Source organism: Notamacropus eugenii, chromosome 1, assembly GCF_028372415.1.
Source record: "Notamacropus eugenii isolate mMacEug1 chromosome 1, mMacEug1.pri_v2, whole genome shotgun sequence".
Classification (NCBI taxonomy): domain Eukaryota; kingdom Metazoa; phylum Chordata; class Mammalia; order Diprotodontia; family Macropodidae; genus Notamacropus; species Notamacropus eugenii.
In genome coordinates this window covers 368,025,624-368,043,522 of record NC_092872.1, presented here as the reverse complement: position 1 = coordinate 368,043,522, position 17,899 = coordinate 368,025,624, and the positions used below count along the sequence as shown (strand labels likewise).

The following is a 17,899-nucleotide window of genomic DNA, read 5'->3' as shown; positions in this document are numbered from 1 at the left end:
GAGGCTTTGTGGTTGGAACAGAAGTAGAACTCTGGGAGACAGGTGGACTGAAACTAGCCTGGTGAACAGGAACTGTGGGACAGTAGACCCCGCCCTGAAACCACCAGATAGGACATGAATTATTGAGGAGAATCCTAGAGGCTCTGAACCATGACAAGCAGCATGGAGCAGGTGAGCAGAAACTTGTCCTCTGTACCTCTCGGGTTGCTTAGGCTCAGGACCTAGGCCCCACTATTTTCTTTCCCTTCAGGTTGGTTCTGCCATAGTGACAGTGGCTGTAGAAGTAGCATCCTTGCCAGAAGCAGGTGAGAAATTCCTTCTAAGAGGCAAAGCCTGAAAGCACCCCTGAAGATAGTAGACTGGGGCCAGTTTCTCCTGTCCTTAACAGGAGAATTAAGCCAGTGTCACAGTGACCTTCTATTCTATTGTAGGTCATGACACAGGCAGCCCCAGATTCCTTCTAGATGGTCCTCAAATGCTCCTGCTAGGTCCAGGAGAACCTGAGGTACTGCTGGGATTGGGAAAAGTGAGACCAGGCATGGGAAGGATGGAAGAAAAAAAGGGTGTAAATGGGAATTAATCTTAGTAACTTTGGTCCTGTACCTAGGAGCACCGATTCACATTTGACCGAGTCCTAGGCCCAGAGCATGCACAGGTAGAAAAATGGGGTAGGTGAGGAATCATTGGCAAGGCCTTGTCCCTATCAGCCTCATTCTATTTCTCCCCTCTGTAACATCTTATCCTACATTGCCCCAGAGACATCCCTGTTTGTGTCTTCTCAAGTTACAGCATGCTGTTTGGGGCAGGGTGATGGCACAGGTGAAGGGGGAGGGGACAACAAAGAAGGATCAGGATACCCAGGCTGAAAAATCTAGGGACCCAGTGGAACAGGGAGATGATTTACCCAGAGAGGTGAGCTCTTTTCTATTGACACAGGAAACTGAGCAAGAGTTTCTGGAGAAGACTGGGGCTGTGCTGGGCTCAGTATCCAGAGGTTACAGTGTGTCTGTGCTAATTAGGGGCAGAGAAGCCAAGCAGCTTGATCTGGTTCCTCAGGTGAGGAGCTAGAATCCACTTTGCCTTACCACACAGTTCAGCCTTGGTTGGACTCCAAACCAAAGGACTATCTTTTCTCTCATTCCATTCCACCCCTACCCTCTCTAATAATTTCCAGCTGCTGGCAACGCTGTTTGAGGAGATTCAACCCCCAGGTGCTTCTGAACCTTCCCTCAAGACCCTAAGTCTAGTGCAGGTGACAAGATCTTGAGCAGGATTTGCAAGGACTGAGCAGCCCTGGAGAGTGCTCTCCTGGAATTGGGAAGCTTTTACCAGTTCTACGCAGACTTATCCCATGTACTCCCTTGCTTTTAGCTCACTTCAAGTGGGAGGGGTCAAGACTTATTATTACCTGGAACCAGGGACCTGACCTTGCTGGATGTATACCCACTGGGTCTGTGAGTATGCTACCTCACCCAGGATGGCAATATCCTCTCCCAGCACCATTCTCCCTTCCTCATTCCCCACCTCCTAGCACCCTTCCTACAAAAGTCAGATTGCTTTTGTTCCAGAGTTCAGAAGATTGTAATTTTTTTTTTGAAAGAGATGGAGTAGAAAAAGCACCATGGTTCTTTGTCCTCCCAGAGAGCCTGTCTTCTGTACAGCTGCCTTGTTCAGGGCTTGTATGTCTACATGACTAGGGGTTCTAGGGGTTACCTGCTCTTATGTTCTTATTTTGTTCTTATGCCTGGGATTCAAGGCTTTAAAGGTCCTGTGGCAGAGGGACTTAGTCCAGAGGTCCTACAAGCCTAGGTTTTTCCCTTTTCTTTCCCCAGGGTAGTGGAAGGAGTTAGTGAAGCAGAGATCCTAGACTCGAAGTCTGCATCCCAACTTTACCTCAAGGCAATGGAAGGCTTGGACAGGTATGTGAACTGTAGATGGTGGCAGAAGGGATAAGGAAAGGAGATACAAATTTAGAGGGGGACCTAAGGAGCCCTGAGCTAAACCATCTTTTTCCCCAGGGCCTGCTCCCTTCTCACTGTGACCATGTCCTGCCTGGGGCCCAGCCCCCTCAAGAGGCCCTGGGCCAGAGGCCTGTGGCGGGGTTCACTGAGAGTCCTACAGCTTCCAGAGGCTCAGTGAGTCCAACTTGGGGTAGAGCAGCAGTTTGAGGGTTCCACATAATAAGGGCCAGTTAGCTTCCCTAACTTATAACATGGACCTACATTAAACCTGGCCTTAGCTCTTACTTCCTGTAGGGACTGCCCCTTATTGCTGGCACTGGCAGGGAAGGCTTCTGAGGCCCATATGGGCTCCTTGCCTTGGATTGTGACGCGATTACTCTTCGGGAATAATTACAGTAGCCTGCTGCTCCACTGGGATCCCCAAGGTATGAAGGTGGGAAGGGAGGGAAAGGAAAAGAAATGAAATGAGATTCAATCTTTTCTGGGGAGGGTCCCCAGGCTCCCAAATCCTGCTTTGCCTTCTTCTGCACTGACCCTTCACCCAGACTTCTTGGTGAAGAATGGGCTTTGCATCCCTAGTGCCAGTCCAATGAGAAGAGGCAGCCCAGTGTGATTCTTGGTAGAAGAGGTTAGGAGGAGTGGACAGGATTGTTCTATATCAAAAGCCCATCCTGCTCCCCACAAATTAGCCCTACTACCTGCCTGTCCTCTCTGGCAGCTACTCCCTTGAGCCTCCTCCTGGCTGCACTATCAGGAGCAGCAGGAGCTCGGGACCCAGGCCAGTTAAAACAGGTTTCTCCCACACTGTGGGATGCTTCAGAAGAAATCCAAGCCCGGCGTGCAGCTATTCAGGACCTGCGCTGTAGGCTCTCTGGAAGTGTTCTACAGGAGAGCCAGCTTACCCAGCTGAGTCTGGTACTCAGGGAATTGAAGGTGAGATGGAACCAGGCACCATCCTTCTATCTAGGGCATTAGGAGCTCTGGAAACTGTTGACTGAAGCTGCTGTTTTTAGGTACTGAAAAACCAAAGCCGGTACTGGGAGATGAGGCTGCTTAAGGGAGCTAGGGTCTCTGCAGCTGGGCTTTTGCAACTACAGGTATGTAGGTGCCAACTCTCTAGACCTTGAGGTTAGCATTTTATTATAAAGACGGCTCTGTGATTTCGGGCTCTCAAGTCTTCTTAAAGAATTCTTTCCCGGTGCACTTGATTTCAAAGCTGGTATAGGAGTGGAAGTAGTCAAGAGGACAAACAAGCACTTAAGGTGCAAAAAGGAGCACTTTATTATGGCTGTTTACAAAAAATGTATTTTTAAAGCAGAGTCAGTTTACTCTAGTAGTGGATAGAGTGCTGGACTTGCAGTTCAAAACATCTGAGTTCAAATCTTACCTCACAATGACAAGCTGGGCCATGATGCTTAAGACACTTATTGTGTCTGAGCCTCCTCAGTCAAGTCTGTGTCAATTATACAGAGGTTAAGTATCCATTGCATCCTTTTAATAATAGAAAATATATTTTCCATAGCAGTAGGTACCTTTGTGAATGAACTAGAGGTCAAAGGTCCTGTGAACAGTATCAATTTTCAGATCTTCAAGGGGAAGAGAAGAGGATGGGTAGGAGTACATGTAGCTTGCTAGGTCTTTCTTAGATCTCTATCTTCCTCCCTGCTATGCTCCTTCCTAGGTCTGTGAGGTACTTGAAGCCCTTCTACCCCTGTTTTTATCTTAAGCAGTGTATCTTGCACATACATAGAGGAATGGTAGAGGAACCTCAAATTTAAAAACCCTCATTCCTATTTATTTTGTTAACTTGTTTATCCTGGTATCTGTTTAATCTTGAAGGAAGATCAATATTCTGAGTATTCTTGCAATCTAGCATCTGATCTCACAAACTTACTCAGATTTTTAAATTTAATTGAATTGTTTTCAATGAACAAAAATTCACCTTCTCTCCTTTCCCACTAGCTCCCTTCCTCCACTGGAAAAAGAAAGACAAACAAAACTCTTGCAACAACTATGCATAGTTAAACAAAACAAATTTCTGCATTGGTCATGTCTAAAAAATGTGTCGCAATATGGGCCTTGATTCTTTCTCCTTTGGATCAGGAAGTGGGCAGCCTGTTTCATAATGAGTCCTCTGAAATTAAGCTAAGTGAGGGAACTTGTGAATGACCATTCTTAAACCTTTCAAAGAGATTTGTATTTACAATGTTAACATTTAAGAATCTTTTCTTTTTGTTACCAATTACAGTTGCTTAAAAGTCACCTTTTACACTGAAATGAAAATATCTCCAATCTTGGGAAGAGGCTTTGTTTCATTACAACACATCTCCCTTCTAGGTGCTAGAACTAGAAGAGGCCTTTTCCCCTGTTTTCCAGAAGCACCCCCAAGGTGAGTTTCAGGCCTTATGGCCCAGACACTATCTTCTTGGGGCTCCTCACTTGTCTATCTTCACCCAGCACAGCCCTCCCTCACTTTAATTCATTTGCATTTTGTGGCATCACTTCCCTGATGGCATGGTCCTCTGAGAATAAAGGACAAACAACAACAATCTTCATCCAGAATAGAAGTATTTCTCTTTGGCAGCAGGAATTTCAGAAACTCTGCCCCTGGGGAAGAAGCCATCCCTGACAGCAGCACCAAGAAACCACCCTGTTGCGGGCTCCAAGAAACAGGCAAAGTTGGACCTATTCCTATAGCGTGTACATAAGGGTGTTCTAGGGGGTAGATGGCTACTGTGTGATGATCCTTCCTGTAAGCAAAATCAATTTAAAATGAATGCCACATGAAGTCTGAAAGGAGGAAAGGAATCACAAAAGGGCGGGTTGAGTTATGGAAGAAGGGAAGGGAAGTCCCAAAGCTTCATCTTGGTGAGGGTGGTGACAATCAGGAATGGGCTATGATTTTATAGACCATAGGATTTAGAGCTAGAAAGAATCTTGGAGATCATCAAGTCCAATATTATTCTCCAGATGAGGAAATTGAGGACAATGGAGATTAAGTTATTCCCCTTAGACTTATATAGTTAGTAGCCGAATAGGTATTTAAATTTAGGTCCTCTGATTCACACCCAGTGGTCTAACCCTCATGTCTCTTCTTTTAGAAGCCGTTGACAAAGCTACCTCCTATCTCTCTTGGACTGTAGGTCTGATTTTATTGCCCAGGAATTTACTGCCTATAGTGCTGAATCCCCTAAATCTAGGGTGAGGGCAATACTTGGAATTAGTAGCCTTGCACTAGGGAAGACCAATAGACACCAAATGGAGAGGTTAGGCCTTATCTCTAAAGCAAGTACTCTTTGTAAAATTTAATTTACTTTTAACATTCTTTTTGTGAGTTCCAAATCCTCTTCCTCCTTCCATTCCCTCCCTCACCCATTTGAGAAGCAAAGCAATATGATACCCATTACATATTTGAAGTCATGCAAAACATTTTTTATATCAGTAGGGCAGGAGTTATTAAACTTGGATCCATTTGGCAATCTGGTGAAGCCTAATAGTACTGAGGTTTGTTGCCTACCTTCATAACTGAAGGAACTGCTAGGTTTCAGTTAGCAGTTAGTGAAAATAAATATGTAATTGTTTTTCCTCATCCAAGTTCACAGACACTTAAAATTTAGTGGATCCCCTATTAAATATTCCTGCTGTAAGGGAAAGAAAAATGAAACTTGAGCAGATGAAAAGATCGAGCTGTAAGTCCTTCTGGTTGTCTTCTGTTCTGTCTCATAGGCCCCTAATGTGGCACTGCAGTTTAGGTTAGCATGGGCCCATAGGCAGCTGCTCCAGGAACATCACCGATTCCAGATCCAAGAGAAGTTGAGCTGCTTGGTACAGGACAAGGAAACAGCTGCAGACCAGGTTAGTCCCAGATATTTGAGGAAAGAGAATCAAAAAGAGACCAAGACTATGGCTAAGGCTGATGAGTAGGCTCATTATGTTTCAGCAAATACCTGTGTTCTATCACAGGTCTCAGACCAATCTGCTGAGAGTTCAAGCTGGTGGCAGGATCATGCAGCACTGGTCCTGCAGGTGGAGGCACTGAAAGTGCAGCGAGATGCAGCTGAACGGGACCTAGAAGCCCTGTATGAGCAGCACGTGCAAGGAGCCAGGGCCCAGACCTGTCATATGTTGCAGGTCAGTAGTAGACAGAGAATGGTGGCAGAAGAATGATAGAGCTCAGGCTTAATAACCATATCCATTCTACATCTTAGATTGGCAGGCAGGTACTCCAGCCCCAGCTAAATAAACAGGCAGTTGAATCCTCTAATCGTCATGCTTCCCATTATAAGCACAGGTGTTCCAGGCTTGTCGAGGGCTGTGGAAGAAGCAGGCCGACGCCAGGGAGTTGCATCACCGAATCCTGTTGGCTGGAGTCTTACAGGATGCCGTCTCTCTGGCTACGCAGAACCAACAACTTCAAGTCCAGAACAAGCAACTCCGGCAGGGTGAGGACTATGAGTAGGAGGAGTGTAGGAAGTGGGGTTCCAATGACCCATAGAAATAGAGACTGTTCTACTGATCTCAATCCATGAGTCTGTCCTCAACTACAGGGGAATACTATCATGGGAGATGAGATTGGGATGCAAGTCTTGATCCTCCAGTAGGTCTCCATTGACTTCTGTGTCCCATATCTCCCAACAGAAATCACAGAGAGGAGAAAAAAAAGTTTAAGCTTTGGAAATCCTGACATATACACAAACATACATACATGTATATATACATATACACATACACATATAATTTTCCCAATTGCATGTAAAAACAATTTTAACATTAACTTAAAAAATTGAGTTCCAAATTCTCTTCCTTCCTCTCTTTCCTCCCTTATCGAGAAGCCAAGCAATTTGATATGTGATACATGGGCAGTCATATAAAACATATTTCCACATTAATCATGTGAAAGAAAACATAGGCCAAAAAAAAAAAAAACCAAAACCCTAGAAAAATAAAGCAAAAAAAAAGTATGCTTCAATTTGTATTCATACTCCATCAGTTCTTTCTCTGGAAGTGGATAATGTTTTTTTCATCAAAAGTCCTTGGGAATTGCATCACTGTATTGCTGAGAATAACTAAGTCATTCACAGTTGGTCATGAAACAATATTGCTGTTACTGTGTTCAGTGTTCTCCTGGTCTTTCTCATTTCACTTTACATCAGTTCGTGTAAGTCTTCCCAGGTTTTTCTGAAAGCATCCTGCTCATCACTTCTTATAGCACAATAGTATTCCATCACAATCACGTACCATAACTTGTTCAGCCATTCCCCAATTGATGGATATCCCCTCAATTTCCAGTTCTTTGCCACCACAAAAAGAACTGCTATAAATATTTTTGCACATGTGGGCTCTTTCCCTTTTTTTATCATCTCTTTGGGATACAGACCTAGTAATGATATTGCTGGGTCAAAAGGTATGCATAGCTTTGTAGACATTTGGGCACAGTTCCAAATTGTTCTCCAGAATAGCTGGATCAGTTCACAATTTCACCAACAGTGCTTTAGTGTTCCAACTTTCCCACATCCCCTCCAACATCTGCCATTTTCCTTTTCTGTTATATTAACAAACATGATATATTTTTTAAAATTTCCTTATTCCTGATATATTTTGGCAAATCAACCACTTTCCAGTAAATTATTCATAGTACTTTTCCATAAAAAGTAAAACCCAATTGTGACTGACCAAGCATATTACTTTCCACTCTTAAAAGTTTATCCTTTCTCAATAGAAAAGTTTTTTATCAGCAAACTATGACCTACATACAGCTTTATTCCATCTCAGCCACAGAGATCATGCCTTAGATCTTAACCTCACAAATATCTGTGTCACCTTCATGATCTTGAATTCTACCATTACCACCCTCTGATAATAATCTGACCTATTTCTTCTTCTCTTGAATTCTTTCCAAACACATTCTTTATATTCACTTTGACCTGCAGGTCAAAGACCCCCAAGTCTGCTCTACTCTGGCCTTACTTTCCTCCCTTCACAATCTTAATGATAGCTGACCAGTCTATACTTTGTCCTCTCCCCTAGATTCCTTTGCTCCCTTTTCCAAGGTCCATTTAGGCCTGCTAATATCTTCCACTCTTTGGTCACCCCATCACCTGCTACCAACTGGGTCCAAATTAACCTTATCTGATGTGGGTCCTCATCGTTTCATCTTTTTATTTTTTGCAATCCTTTTATTCTTTCTTGTCATTATAGCTATTTCATCTGTAGCCTATGAAAATCTCATCTTCCTTCAAGTCTCTTATCCTACTCTGAAAAATATCCCTTGTACATCAAGGAGATCAAATCAGTTAATACTTAAAGAAAATAATTCAGGCTATTCCCACTGGAAGGTCAAATGTTGAAGGTTAAATACTTTGGCCACATAATGAGAAGATGGGACTCATTGGAAGACCCTAATGTTGGGAAAGATGGAAAGCAAAAGAAAAAGGGAACAGCAGAGGATGAGATGGATAGATAATGTCATGGAAGCAATGAACAAGAACTTGGACAGACTTCAAGAGATGGTAGAGGACAGAAGGGCCTGATGTGTTGACTGAACAACAACAACTCATCTCTCTCCTCTCTGCACAGGACTTTAACTCTTGCTTGACTGAAAAACAAACCAAAAAACCACACAAAAACCCCAAACCAAACAAGGCCATCTGTTCTTACTCTTCCTTATTCCAAGCCTCCACCCACCTTCTTTAGTTCTAGTTTCAGAATAACAGCTCCCATGTACATAGTACTTGAAAGGATTGCAAAGTACTTTACATAAATCTTTTTTTCTGCACATAACAACCTTGTCAGGTAGGCACTACCATCTGTCTTCATTTTATAGATGAGAAAGTGAGGCCCAGAGAAAATAAATGAGTTTTGTGTAGTCAAACAGCTAGTAAGCTTTTGAGGAAGGGCCCAAACTCATTCTTCCTGACTCTAAGGTCAGCATTCTATTCACCATGCATCACTGCCATCCTTGCCAATGTCAACTCCTTTTTACCCCCTTTGATCCCATTCCTTCTGAGCTCCTCTGGAAACACCATCCCTTGGACTCATAAAGTAAAATATGAGCTCCTTGAGACCAGGGATGATTTTGGTTTTGTGTTTGCTTCTGCAGTGTGTGGCACATTTAAAAAAAATCTGGAACTGTGATTTCATCAGTGAAGGAAACTCTTAGTCTGGAAATTCTGTCAATACAAATTAATAAATTATTTATAACTTAACAGTCCTTGAGAATAGTCTGGGGGCTCAAAGGGATTAAGTGACCTCTCTGAAGCATGTACCCAATATGAATCAGAAGCAGAACCTGCACTCAAGTCCTGTTGATTCCAAGGCAGCCTATTATCCATAAAATCATGCTGCATTGCACACTTAATAAATATTGGTTGAATTTGAATTGTTTTCTTGAGAAGGATGTGGGTTAGATAAGAATCTTAGGAACAAAAACAAAATAGCTAAGAGAACACTGATATAAATTCAACCCAATTAAAATCCACCAATATTAAGTTCACAGTGTATTGGAGGCACTACACTAGAGAAGGGAACAGCTTCTGCACTGGAGAAACTTACATATATATATATATATATATATACACACACACATATATGTGTGAGTATGTATGTATACACACACAAAGGGAAGCAAATATAGGATCACAGAAGAGACATCAGCGATCAGCAAAGAATACCCTTAGAAGATACAGCAAGGGAACTGAACTTGGAGGGAAGATAGAATTCTGAGAATCCTTGAAACCTGGCTTCTGATCTCACTGTTTGGCTAAAATTTTTCTCCAGGTTACTGATAACATATTATTCAGCCACCTCAGTCCTCTCTCCCTACACTCTGAAAGCTCTTATTCCTATGGGTCCAATTATTACCTCTATAGCTACTAGCGGACACAGTGGACAGAGCACCGAGTTTGGAGTCAAGAAGATCTGGATTCAAATTTGACCTTTGATATGTCCTATATTTGTGACCTTGGGCAAGTCACTTGTCTGCCTCAGTTTCCTCAAATGTAAAATGGAGATAAAAATAGGATCTACCTCACAAACTTGTTTCAAAGATTACATGAAATACTTGTACAGGAACACTTCAAAGAAGCCTGGAAAGACTTATATGAACTGATGCTGAGTGAAAGGAGCGGAATCAGAACTTTGTACACAGCAACAACCACAGTGTGCAAGGAATTTTTCTGGTAGACTTAGTACTTCATTGAAATACATGGACTTAAAAAAATTTCCAATGGACTCAAGGCAAAATGCCTTCCACATCCAGAAAAAGAACTATGGAATTGGATTGCAGATAGAAACAGGTCATTTTCTTCTGTATTCTGTTTTGTTTTATGGTTTCTCCCATTCATTTTAATTCTTCTATGCAACATGCATTTAATAGGAATGTACGTGTAGAACCTATATAAGATTGCACACTGTCTCAGGGAGGGAGTGGAAAAAAAATCTAAGATATATGGAAGTGATTGTCGAACACTGTAAACAAATAATTCAATTAAAAAAAAGAAATGAAATATTTGTAAAGCACTTAGCACAGTGCATTGCACATAGTAGGTGTTGTTCCCCATCCCCATACAGGTGTCTGTGATTTACATATAAAACCCTCATTTTTCTCCTGAGCCCCAGTCCCATATGGACATCTCTATATAGTTTGGCCCCACAGGCATCTCAAATTAAATATATTTAAAACCATACTTATCTTTCCCCCAACATTTATCCATCTTCTTAATGTCCCTTTATCTGTTAAGAGCACTGTCCTTCAAGTCTCCCATGTTCAAAACCTGTCACACTTAACTCTTCTTACCCTCACATCCTATTGCTGTCTTGTCAATTCTACTGCCATGTCTTTCCTTTATCCCTCTCTGTACTCACACCATCACTAGCCTAGTTCTGGCCCAATCACCTTACCCAGACTATGGCAATTGTCTCCTAATGAGACTACCTGCTTCCAATCTCTCTCTTCTCCCATCTTTCCTTCATGCAACAGCCAAATTGATATTCTCGATGCTCAGGTCTGACCATATGCTCTTAAGAAACTTTAGTTTATCGTTACTTCCTTAGGATAAATATGAATTCATCTGGCAATTCAAATCCAATTTATCTTCCCAGTTTAATTTCCTATTACTTCCTAATGTACACCTTACATTCCAGTCAGACTGACCTATATGCTGCCCCCTGTAGAAGACATTTCATTTTCTGCTTGCATGTCTTTGCATAAGCCATCCCCCACCATGCCTGGAATGTTGTCCTCCTCACCTCTGCCTCTTAGAGTCCTACTTTCTTTCAAGGAAAAAAAAATACTTCAGATATGCATATATGTGTGTGTGTTGCAGTCACTAATGGAATGTAAAATCCTTAAGAACAGGAACAATTTGTATCTTTGAGTCTTGAGAGCCTTGAAAGTTTGTTTGTTTCTTTTACCTAGACATCCAAATTCTCTGGAATAGGGACTTCCCAGTAAGCAAACTGTGTATACTAATGCAGATAAGCATGTTCTGTAACTGAAAGGTAGTCAAGTACTTAATAAATTTGCTCACTGAAAGGTACTGAATTGAAAGTGGGGTCAGGAAATGGCATGGTTAAGAGACAGAGAATCTATTTTCTCTGCATCTGCAAGAAGAGTTAGATATGAGAAATGATGTGGAAGTAGACTTGACAAACCTGAGCAACTGGCTGCATGAGGGAGATGGAGATGAGAGAACAAAGATGATTTTTGAGGTTACAAGCTTCTTATTGGGAAATCAGCAATTCCTTTAAGAAAAACAAGGAAATTTGGAGGTGGGAAGGGGTGGCCACAGTGAAGATAATCAGATCTTTTGGACATTTTAAGTTTGCAGGGTTAACTGGACATCCAGAAGATGTATAGGTAAGTGGGGGAATGTACTACTAGCATTCAGTACAGAGATTAAGGTTTGATTGAAAAAGATGACCGAAAATGTGGGAAATTGTGATGAAATTGACAAGGGAAAGAGTACAGGGAGGAGGGTGTAGGATAACATCTGTGTTAAAGAGGCAGATGGATGATTCGGCTAGGGTTAAGAAGGAAGTTAGTTATACAGGAAAACCAGAAGAGATGACCATAGAAGCCAATGGCAGAATTATTATCCAGGAGAGGAATTATCAACAATATCAAAAGGAAAAGAAAGATCAGAGGATTAGAATAGAAATTAAATTTAGCCATTTAAATGACTAGCAACTTTTGAGGAAACCATTTTACAGCAGATGACCGGAGTCAGAAATCAGACTGCTGTGGGTTGAGGAGTGAAACATTAAGGAAGCTGTTGGGTATTTTAAATTTAGAGGGTTTGGGGTTTTTTCCCCACTGGAATTTATAGTAATGAAAAGGCCTGGGCTTGGGGTCCTGCTCTCCTGGCTCGTTATTTGGAACTCAATTACATCACAAACCATTCTGGCAGCCAGTGACCTCATGGTCTATGTAACATGACACCCACACCATTAACCTCCTAAGGTATACGTGAGACTCTCCAGGGTCCTCAATTTGGCAACAACAAGCAGCTCAATTAGAACCAGGGATGGTGACAGTTTAGACGACACAAGACACAGACATGGTAGATGGTAGGGAAATCCCTACTCCCAGAAACACTTTATTGAGACCTTATTGCTTGTGCAGTTAAGGAGACACTGATTGAGCTATAGAAAAATCCCACATGCCCTAGTCTAAGTTACTCTCCCTCTTACTAGGAAGTTAAAAGTACATTCCAGGAAAGGTGGCCAGAGGGAGGGTTTAAGAAAGAATACTTCCTAGTAGGAGCAGGGTCCAGGAGTGTAAAGTAACAGAGCTGAGGAGAGCCCTTCAGACTGCAACAAAATGGTAGGGGCCATAAGAGAGGGCAAGCATTACTCCTTGTGAACCTATGAGGCTCATCCCTGGTTTAACTGAGGAGACTCAATCCCAACTCTGGAAGAGCAGCAGCACAGAGGGAAGCAGTCGGGTTTCTCCCAGTGAATGCTGGGAGAGTTGGGAGCAGGGGTGGGGAGAGACACACAATTGGTAAAGCAGTCAGAAAACAGGGACCCTGGCACTGGCAGAACCTTCCAGAAAGACTGGGATGGGACACAGGAGGAGGTCAAAGTTGCCTACAATATTTTGGCTTTCTGGTTCATTGCTGTAGGGACTGAGAGAATAAAGTGGAAATAGAACAAGCCCATTACTAGGTTAGACAGAGATCCAGGTTGGAGATTAAATGACCACAGCAGAAGGGATGGAGTGACAATAGGAAAGTAACTAGGCCTCAGACTTTCCACATAGCAGCTGATAAGAGGCAGGATCCCTGATTTCCTTATGCTCTACACAAAGATGGAAGCAGGAGTTATCAGAATCTGGGGCACAAACTTGAGCCAACACTGGTGTTTCCTTGGCAAATCTCAGTTTTGCTTTGGGCCTCCACCCATCTCTCACTCCCCCCATCTCCTACCAGGGCTTCCCTAAGCCTGACTACAGCTCTCTCCCCTCAAAGGCACTTCTATCAGGGATTCTGGCAGGGAACAGTATGAAGAAATAGCAGGCTGAAGCCACTTAGGAAGGAAGACATACAGTCACTCGGAGGGCAGCAGATAGAACAGAAAGAGGCTAAGGTCAGAGAACAGTACATACCGGAACCAACCCTAAGGATAACCTCCCACATCCCCCATCCTGATGGGCCTTCCATCAAAAGAGAGAAGCACCTTCTTCAAGAAATGAGTCCTTGGTCACTGGAAAGGACAATGTTGATCACAATAGTATCGAGCCTACATTAATAGTACTGAAAGGCAAATAGTTCCAGAGGGTGGGCCCTCTGGCTCTACCGGCCTCCATAGTAAAGATGTACAGCCAGACCAATAAGCAGGAGGGCCAGGAAGAAGGCAGCCGTGAGCTGGAGGTGAAGCAGGGTGGCTGAGAGCACAGCATTGACGATCAGCGAGGAGGAGACGACAAAGAGACGGGTGATACTGCTCCCATGCTTCATGATGGCCGACATGAGCAGTCCATTTAGGGCCTGGCTCAGTACCACCAGCCCTGCCCAGGCTGAGAAACCTTCTAGAAGCCCAGGGCCTGGCCCACCCCCCACATACAGTCCCAAGTTCATAAGTACCCCAAAGGAGTACAGGAACAGGTTCTGCAATGCCAAGGGCAGGTGCTGCCTCTTCATGAGCAGCTCGGTGTAGACTGAGGAGAGGCCTGAGATGAGGCAGTAGAGCAGGAGCAGTAGCAGACCCAGGGGGGTCACATGGAGGGGTATGGCTGCAGCTGGAGGGGGTGGGAGGAGGCCCCCCGGGTCCTGGAGGCCTGCAGCAGCGTAACAGGCTCCGGCGCCAGTCAGTAGCAACAGTGCTAGCCCCTGCCTGGCAGAGAGACGACGGTTCAGGCAGAGGCAGTAAAGAAGAGCCGTGCTGCCAATCTTGAGGTTGCTCATCACTTGGTAGGTGCTGGGATCCATGTACCGCTGCAGATGAATGACAAGGTTGTTGTTGGCACCATAAAGCAGGGCAGAGAGTGCAAAAGGGGCAGCCTGGCGCCAAGGTGGAGTGTCCCATAGTCTTGGTTGACGCCTGGCCATCAAAGAGCATGCTGATAGCAGTAATTTGGTCAGTTCTGTCCAAAGCACAGCTGAAGACGGGCGGAAGGGGATGTGGCCATCTATTCGACACAAGGCCAGCAGTGGGGCATGGGCGCCATACATGGTTGTGGACAAGAGGAGCATAAGCACCCATCGGGCCTGACTTGGGCGCCCTATGCCCGGTATGCCCCCTTCTTCCACATTCATCCCCACTCTACCAACCTAGATCTTTAGGTAGATAAGAAATGGCAAGAGTAAGAGTGGGGTGGAAAGCCTATATCACATCTGGTGAAATTGAAAAATGGTGCCAGCTCCTGGGAGGGGGAATTCAGGACACATTATCAAACTGACGAGGAATGAGGTGGGCCATAGGTTAGAATCAGAAGTGGACAAAACAGGCACATGCACACAGTTGCACCTCTCCACGTGCACATGTGTGTGAAGAAGGAAGGATATGGGTATAGGACAAGAAGAAAATATTTGCTGTCTGGAGCAGCTGAGAAAACGAAAAGCCTGGGGAGGCTGGAGATGGAGCAAGACAGTTGGTCTCTATCGTCACTGACCCTATACAGTCAGGCTTGCTGCTTATCCATGCTAATCCAGATTCCAAGGTTCTTCCTCAGAGGGCTGAGGCCCCTCCTGAGGAGGGCCTGGAAAGAGGATTGCTGAGGGTGATCTAATCAGGTCCCTTACGAAGGGCCCGGAGGTAATCCTGCAAAGTCTTCTCAACGTTCGGGACTGCATAGGACTGTGCTGCGTAGACACCGGTGCATACACCAACTGCGAAGCCCATCACCGCAGATGCTCTTAACTTGGCTACAACATAGCCGGCCAGGAAGCCCTTGAGAAAAGGAGATGACAGGAACGAACCTTCCTAAAAGAAAGCCAGAGGCAGGCAGCATGGAAAACACAGGAGTAAAAATCAAATTGGGATACATGCCTTACCAATGAGGCTGAAAAAATCCCTGCCTCCCTCTCCTGCTAAGAGCTTTCTAAGCAGAGCTCAGTCCCAAGCTATCCCTGAATCCCAGGTGAATAAAGTGAAGTCTACAGAGATATTTTCTCAAGTTTGTTTGGCCAGAAGACCCAGGAAGAATGCTAGCCCACCTCCACCAGTTCTAACCATTTAAGCCTCTGCCACTTAGTAATTTAGCCTTCCATGCCACAGTTCCCTTTCTGTGACTTCACAGGACTTCCACCTACACTCCATTTACAAAACTGCAGGCAGACATCATTAGTATATAGGAAGTGGACACCAGAGAGAGAGGGAGAAAATGATCCAGAAAAGTACCAAACATCAGGTTACCAAGACTACTGTTAAGTGGTATCAGGTGGGGAGTATGTGGATATATTTGTGCCTTCATGCCAACCTTATCAATTACCTGTGTCACACCTGTCTTGACCTCCTCCTCTAGTCGCCGCTGTAGATGTTCCAGTTGATTCTTTAGGAAAGCCAGGTCTTTCACCTTCGGCATGGAGTCCTAGGGCAAGAGAGAAGCTTTCTACAGGACAGTCTGAGTCTTTTGTACCTTGTCCCCCCCATCCCTCTTCAAAGGCTATCAAGGCTCAGGGGGAAACAGGGAGAATGAAAAAATAGTAAATCATGATTTTCCTAGCATACTTCATTTGCTTTCCAAGGTAAGGAGTATTTCTACTTTCAGCGTCCTTCTCTCACCATCCTCACCTTGGCCTAGAATTGGCAGCTTCAAACATTATATTACAAGTCAAAAGGAATGTCCCAAAGGCAGGAGCCTCAAACCTTTATCCCAAAGGTATTCCCTTTTGAAATGATAAGATTGCACCTTCCATACAAATTAATCAGATTTAAGCCTTTGCATAGACAGATGGATAACTGGATTTAGTAATTAGGTAAAACAATTCTTTCTTGCCCAAACTCTTCAGCTCCATACCTGAAATTTAAAAAACTCTCCCCAGAGTTGAGAGAGAACATTGTCATTGGGTACTATCTTCAGGAAAGTGATACTTAGAAGCATGGAGAATTTTGGATTCCTTGTAACAGTAGGCTCTAGGGGCTTTGGATCAGATGGAAAGTGTTGAGTGGCTCTATCCCTGGTCTGGGTAAATCTGTTCCCCTAAGGCCAAAAGCTTCCCAGTATGCTTGGAATGGAGAAAGACATGAGGTGAAGTTGAGTTGGCTCCTTTGGAGGTCTAAAAACCTCCTAACACTTACAGATAAAAAGGGAAATAATGAACTGCTGAGTATCCCTCTACCCCCGCAACTCCGTCTTCCAGAGGAGGCTGGGGATGCCTACTTGTCACGGATGTTGTAAAAGGGATTATTGCTCAAGAATGGGATGAACTGAATCTTTGAAAATTTTCCTAGGGTTGATGGAACACGGTTCCTTCCCCTTGCCCCCCCATGCCATTGCATCAAAGTGCCCACGTTGTTTAAAATACCATAAGCCATAACAGGGACAAAAGGGTGGGGGAGGAGAAACACTTAGTTCATCTTTCACAATAAAGCCCTCAGCCACTCACTACCACCTCATGCAGACCCGGGCCAAGGAGTAGGGTACCTGGGAGCTGCCCTAGGGATACAGGAGAACACTGGCGGGGGGTGGGGTGTGGTGTCTGCCGTTTCCCCTCCTCGTGCCTTTGCCTTCTAAGAAGCTGGGTGGAGGTCACGGAGGTAGGGCTGACTCACTGTACCTGACTGGCCGTTTCTTCCTACTCAAATCCTCCTGCAGAGAGAGAACGCCTGGAGAGGAAGTGGCCTTGGAACTTAGGTAGTCCAGCCTCTCACTTTACAAACGGGGAAACTGAGGCCCAGAGAGGGGAAGCGATTCCCCCAAGGCCATACAGCAAATTTAAATGCCAGCACCAGCATCAGAATGCAGGTGTCCTGGACTTACAGCTCTTTCCGTGGGGGCTGGACTTTGCAAAGCTGAGACAATGGGTTCGAGATCCTGAATGGGCTCTCCGAGCGGCGCGGGGGACAGCGTAGAACAACCCTGCTCCCCTTTGCCCCACGCTTGCACGGACACTCACCTTGTCATCCGCCATTTTCCCCCGGCGCGCTTAGTGCGCAGGCGCGGCCACGCCCCCGCACACCGCGACTTCCGGGAACGCCCCCTGAGGCGAGACCTGGTGATGTCTTATGTCGAACCTCCAAATTCGGCATCTTTCCGCTAGTGTGCAAGCGTGCGTGGTGGGGCGGGTGTGAATGTGAGCTGAGTCCGCGAGGGCCATGTGTGTACATCCAGGTCGTGGGGCTGACCGGGCACCCGCGGGCCTGCACATCGGGCCTCCGCTCTAGTCGCGACGATGAGCTCATAGCGGCCCCAAGGCAGGGGCCCTGGCTCCTGGAGGCCCACGTGCACAGGCGCGCACGCGCAGCCAGCGGGGGGCAACCCCCCCCCCCCCCACGCC

At 44.9% G+C, this 17,899-nt stretch overlaps 3 protein-coding genes across 4 annotated transcripts; 1 reads left to right on the top strand and 2 right to left on the bottom strand.

The window, feature by feature from the left end:
* The first annotated feature begins 150 nt into the window (after positions 1-150).
* Positions 151-11,508, top strand: LOC140517669 (uncharacterized). Its single transcript, XM_072629121.1, has 17 exons — positions 151-171; positions 251-305; positions 432-505; positions 937-1,056; positions 1,175-1,252; positions 1,372-1,454; positions 1,833-1,919; positions 2,019-2,135; positions 2,256-2,386; positions 2,680-2,894; positions 2,975-3,058; positions 4,299-4,350; positions 4,546-4,657; positions 5,078-5,162; positions 5,688-5,786; positions 5,886-6,092; positions 6,253-11,508. The coding sequence occupies exons 1-17, from the start codon at positions 151-153 to the stop codon at positions 6,418-6,420; spliced, it is 1,788 nt and encodes a 595-aa protein (XP_072485222.1). The 3' UTR covers positions 6,421-11,508.
* A 1,010-nt stretch (positions 11,509-12,518) lies between these two features.
* On the bottom strand, positions 12,519-14,716 carry SLC35A4 (solute carrier family 35 member A4). The gene has a single exon (XM_072630528.1). The coding sequence runs from the start codon at positions 14,714-14,716 to the stop codon at positions 13,754-13,756; it is 963 nt and encodes a 320-aa protein (XP_072486629.1). The 3' UTR covers positions 12,519-13,753.
* On the bottom strand, positions 12,519-17,659 carry LOC140518393 (SLC35A4 upstream open reading frame protein). 2 transcript variants are annotated; one of them, XM_072630532.1, is made up of 3 exons: positions 17,519-17,659; positions 15,892-15,990; positions 12,519-15,383 (listed from the first exon to the last, which is right to left on the bottom strand). In XM_072630532.1, the coding sequence occupies exons 1-3, from the start codon at positions 17,531-17,533 to the stop codon at positions 15,186-15,188; spliced, it is 312 nt and encodes a 103-aa protein (XP_072486633.1). In that variant the 5' UTR covers positions 17,534-17,659; the 3' UTR covers positions 12,519-15,185. The 2 variants fall into 2 exon arrangements, with proteins under 2 accessions (XP_072486633.1, XP_072486634.1); XM_072630533.1 differs by lacking the exon at positions 17,519-17,659 and adding an exon at positions 17,047-17,183.
* Positions 17,660-17,899: the final 240 nt, after the last annotated feature.

Bases quoted from the DNA above. Each gene is read 5' to 3' on its own strand.
- LOC140517669 (XM_072629121.1), top strand. From the start codon at position 151: ATGACAAGCAGCATGGAGCAG. The intron at 506-936 runs GTACTGCTGGGA...CTATTGACACAG, and splicing joins TAGGTCCAGGAGAACCTGAG to GAAACTGAGCAAGAGTTTCT. The intron at 1,455-1,832 runs GTGAGTATGCTA...TTCTTTCCCCAG, and splicing joins GATGTATACCCACTGGGTCT to GGTAGTGGAAGGAGTTAGTG.
- SLC35A4 (XM_072630528.1), bottom strand. From the start codon at position 14,716: ATGAATGTGGAAGAAGGGGGCATACCGGGCATAGGGCGCCCAAGTCAG.
- LOC140518393 (XM_072630532.1), bottom strand. The intron at 15,384-15,891 runs GTAATTGATAAG...GCTTTCTTTTAG, and splicing joins TCAAGACAGGTGTGACACAG to GAAGGTTCGTTCCTGTCATC.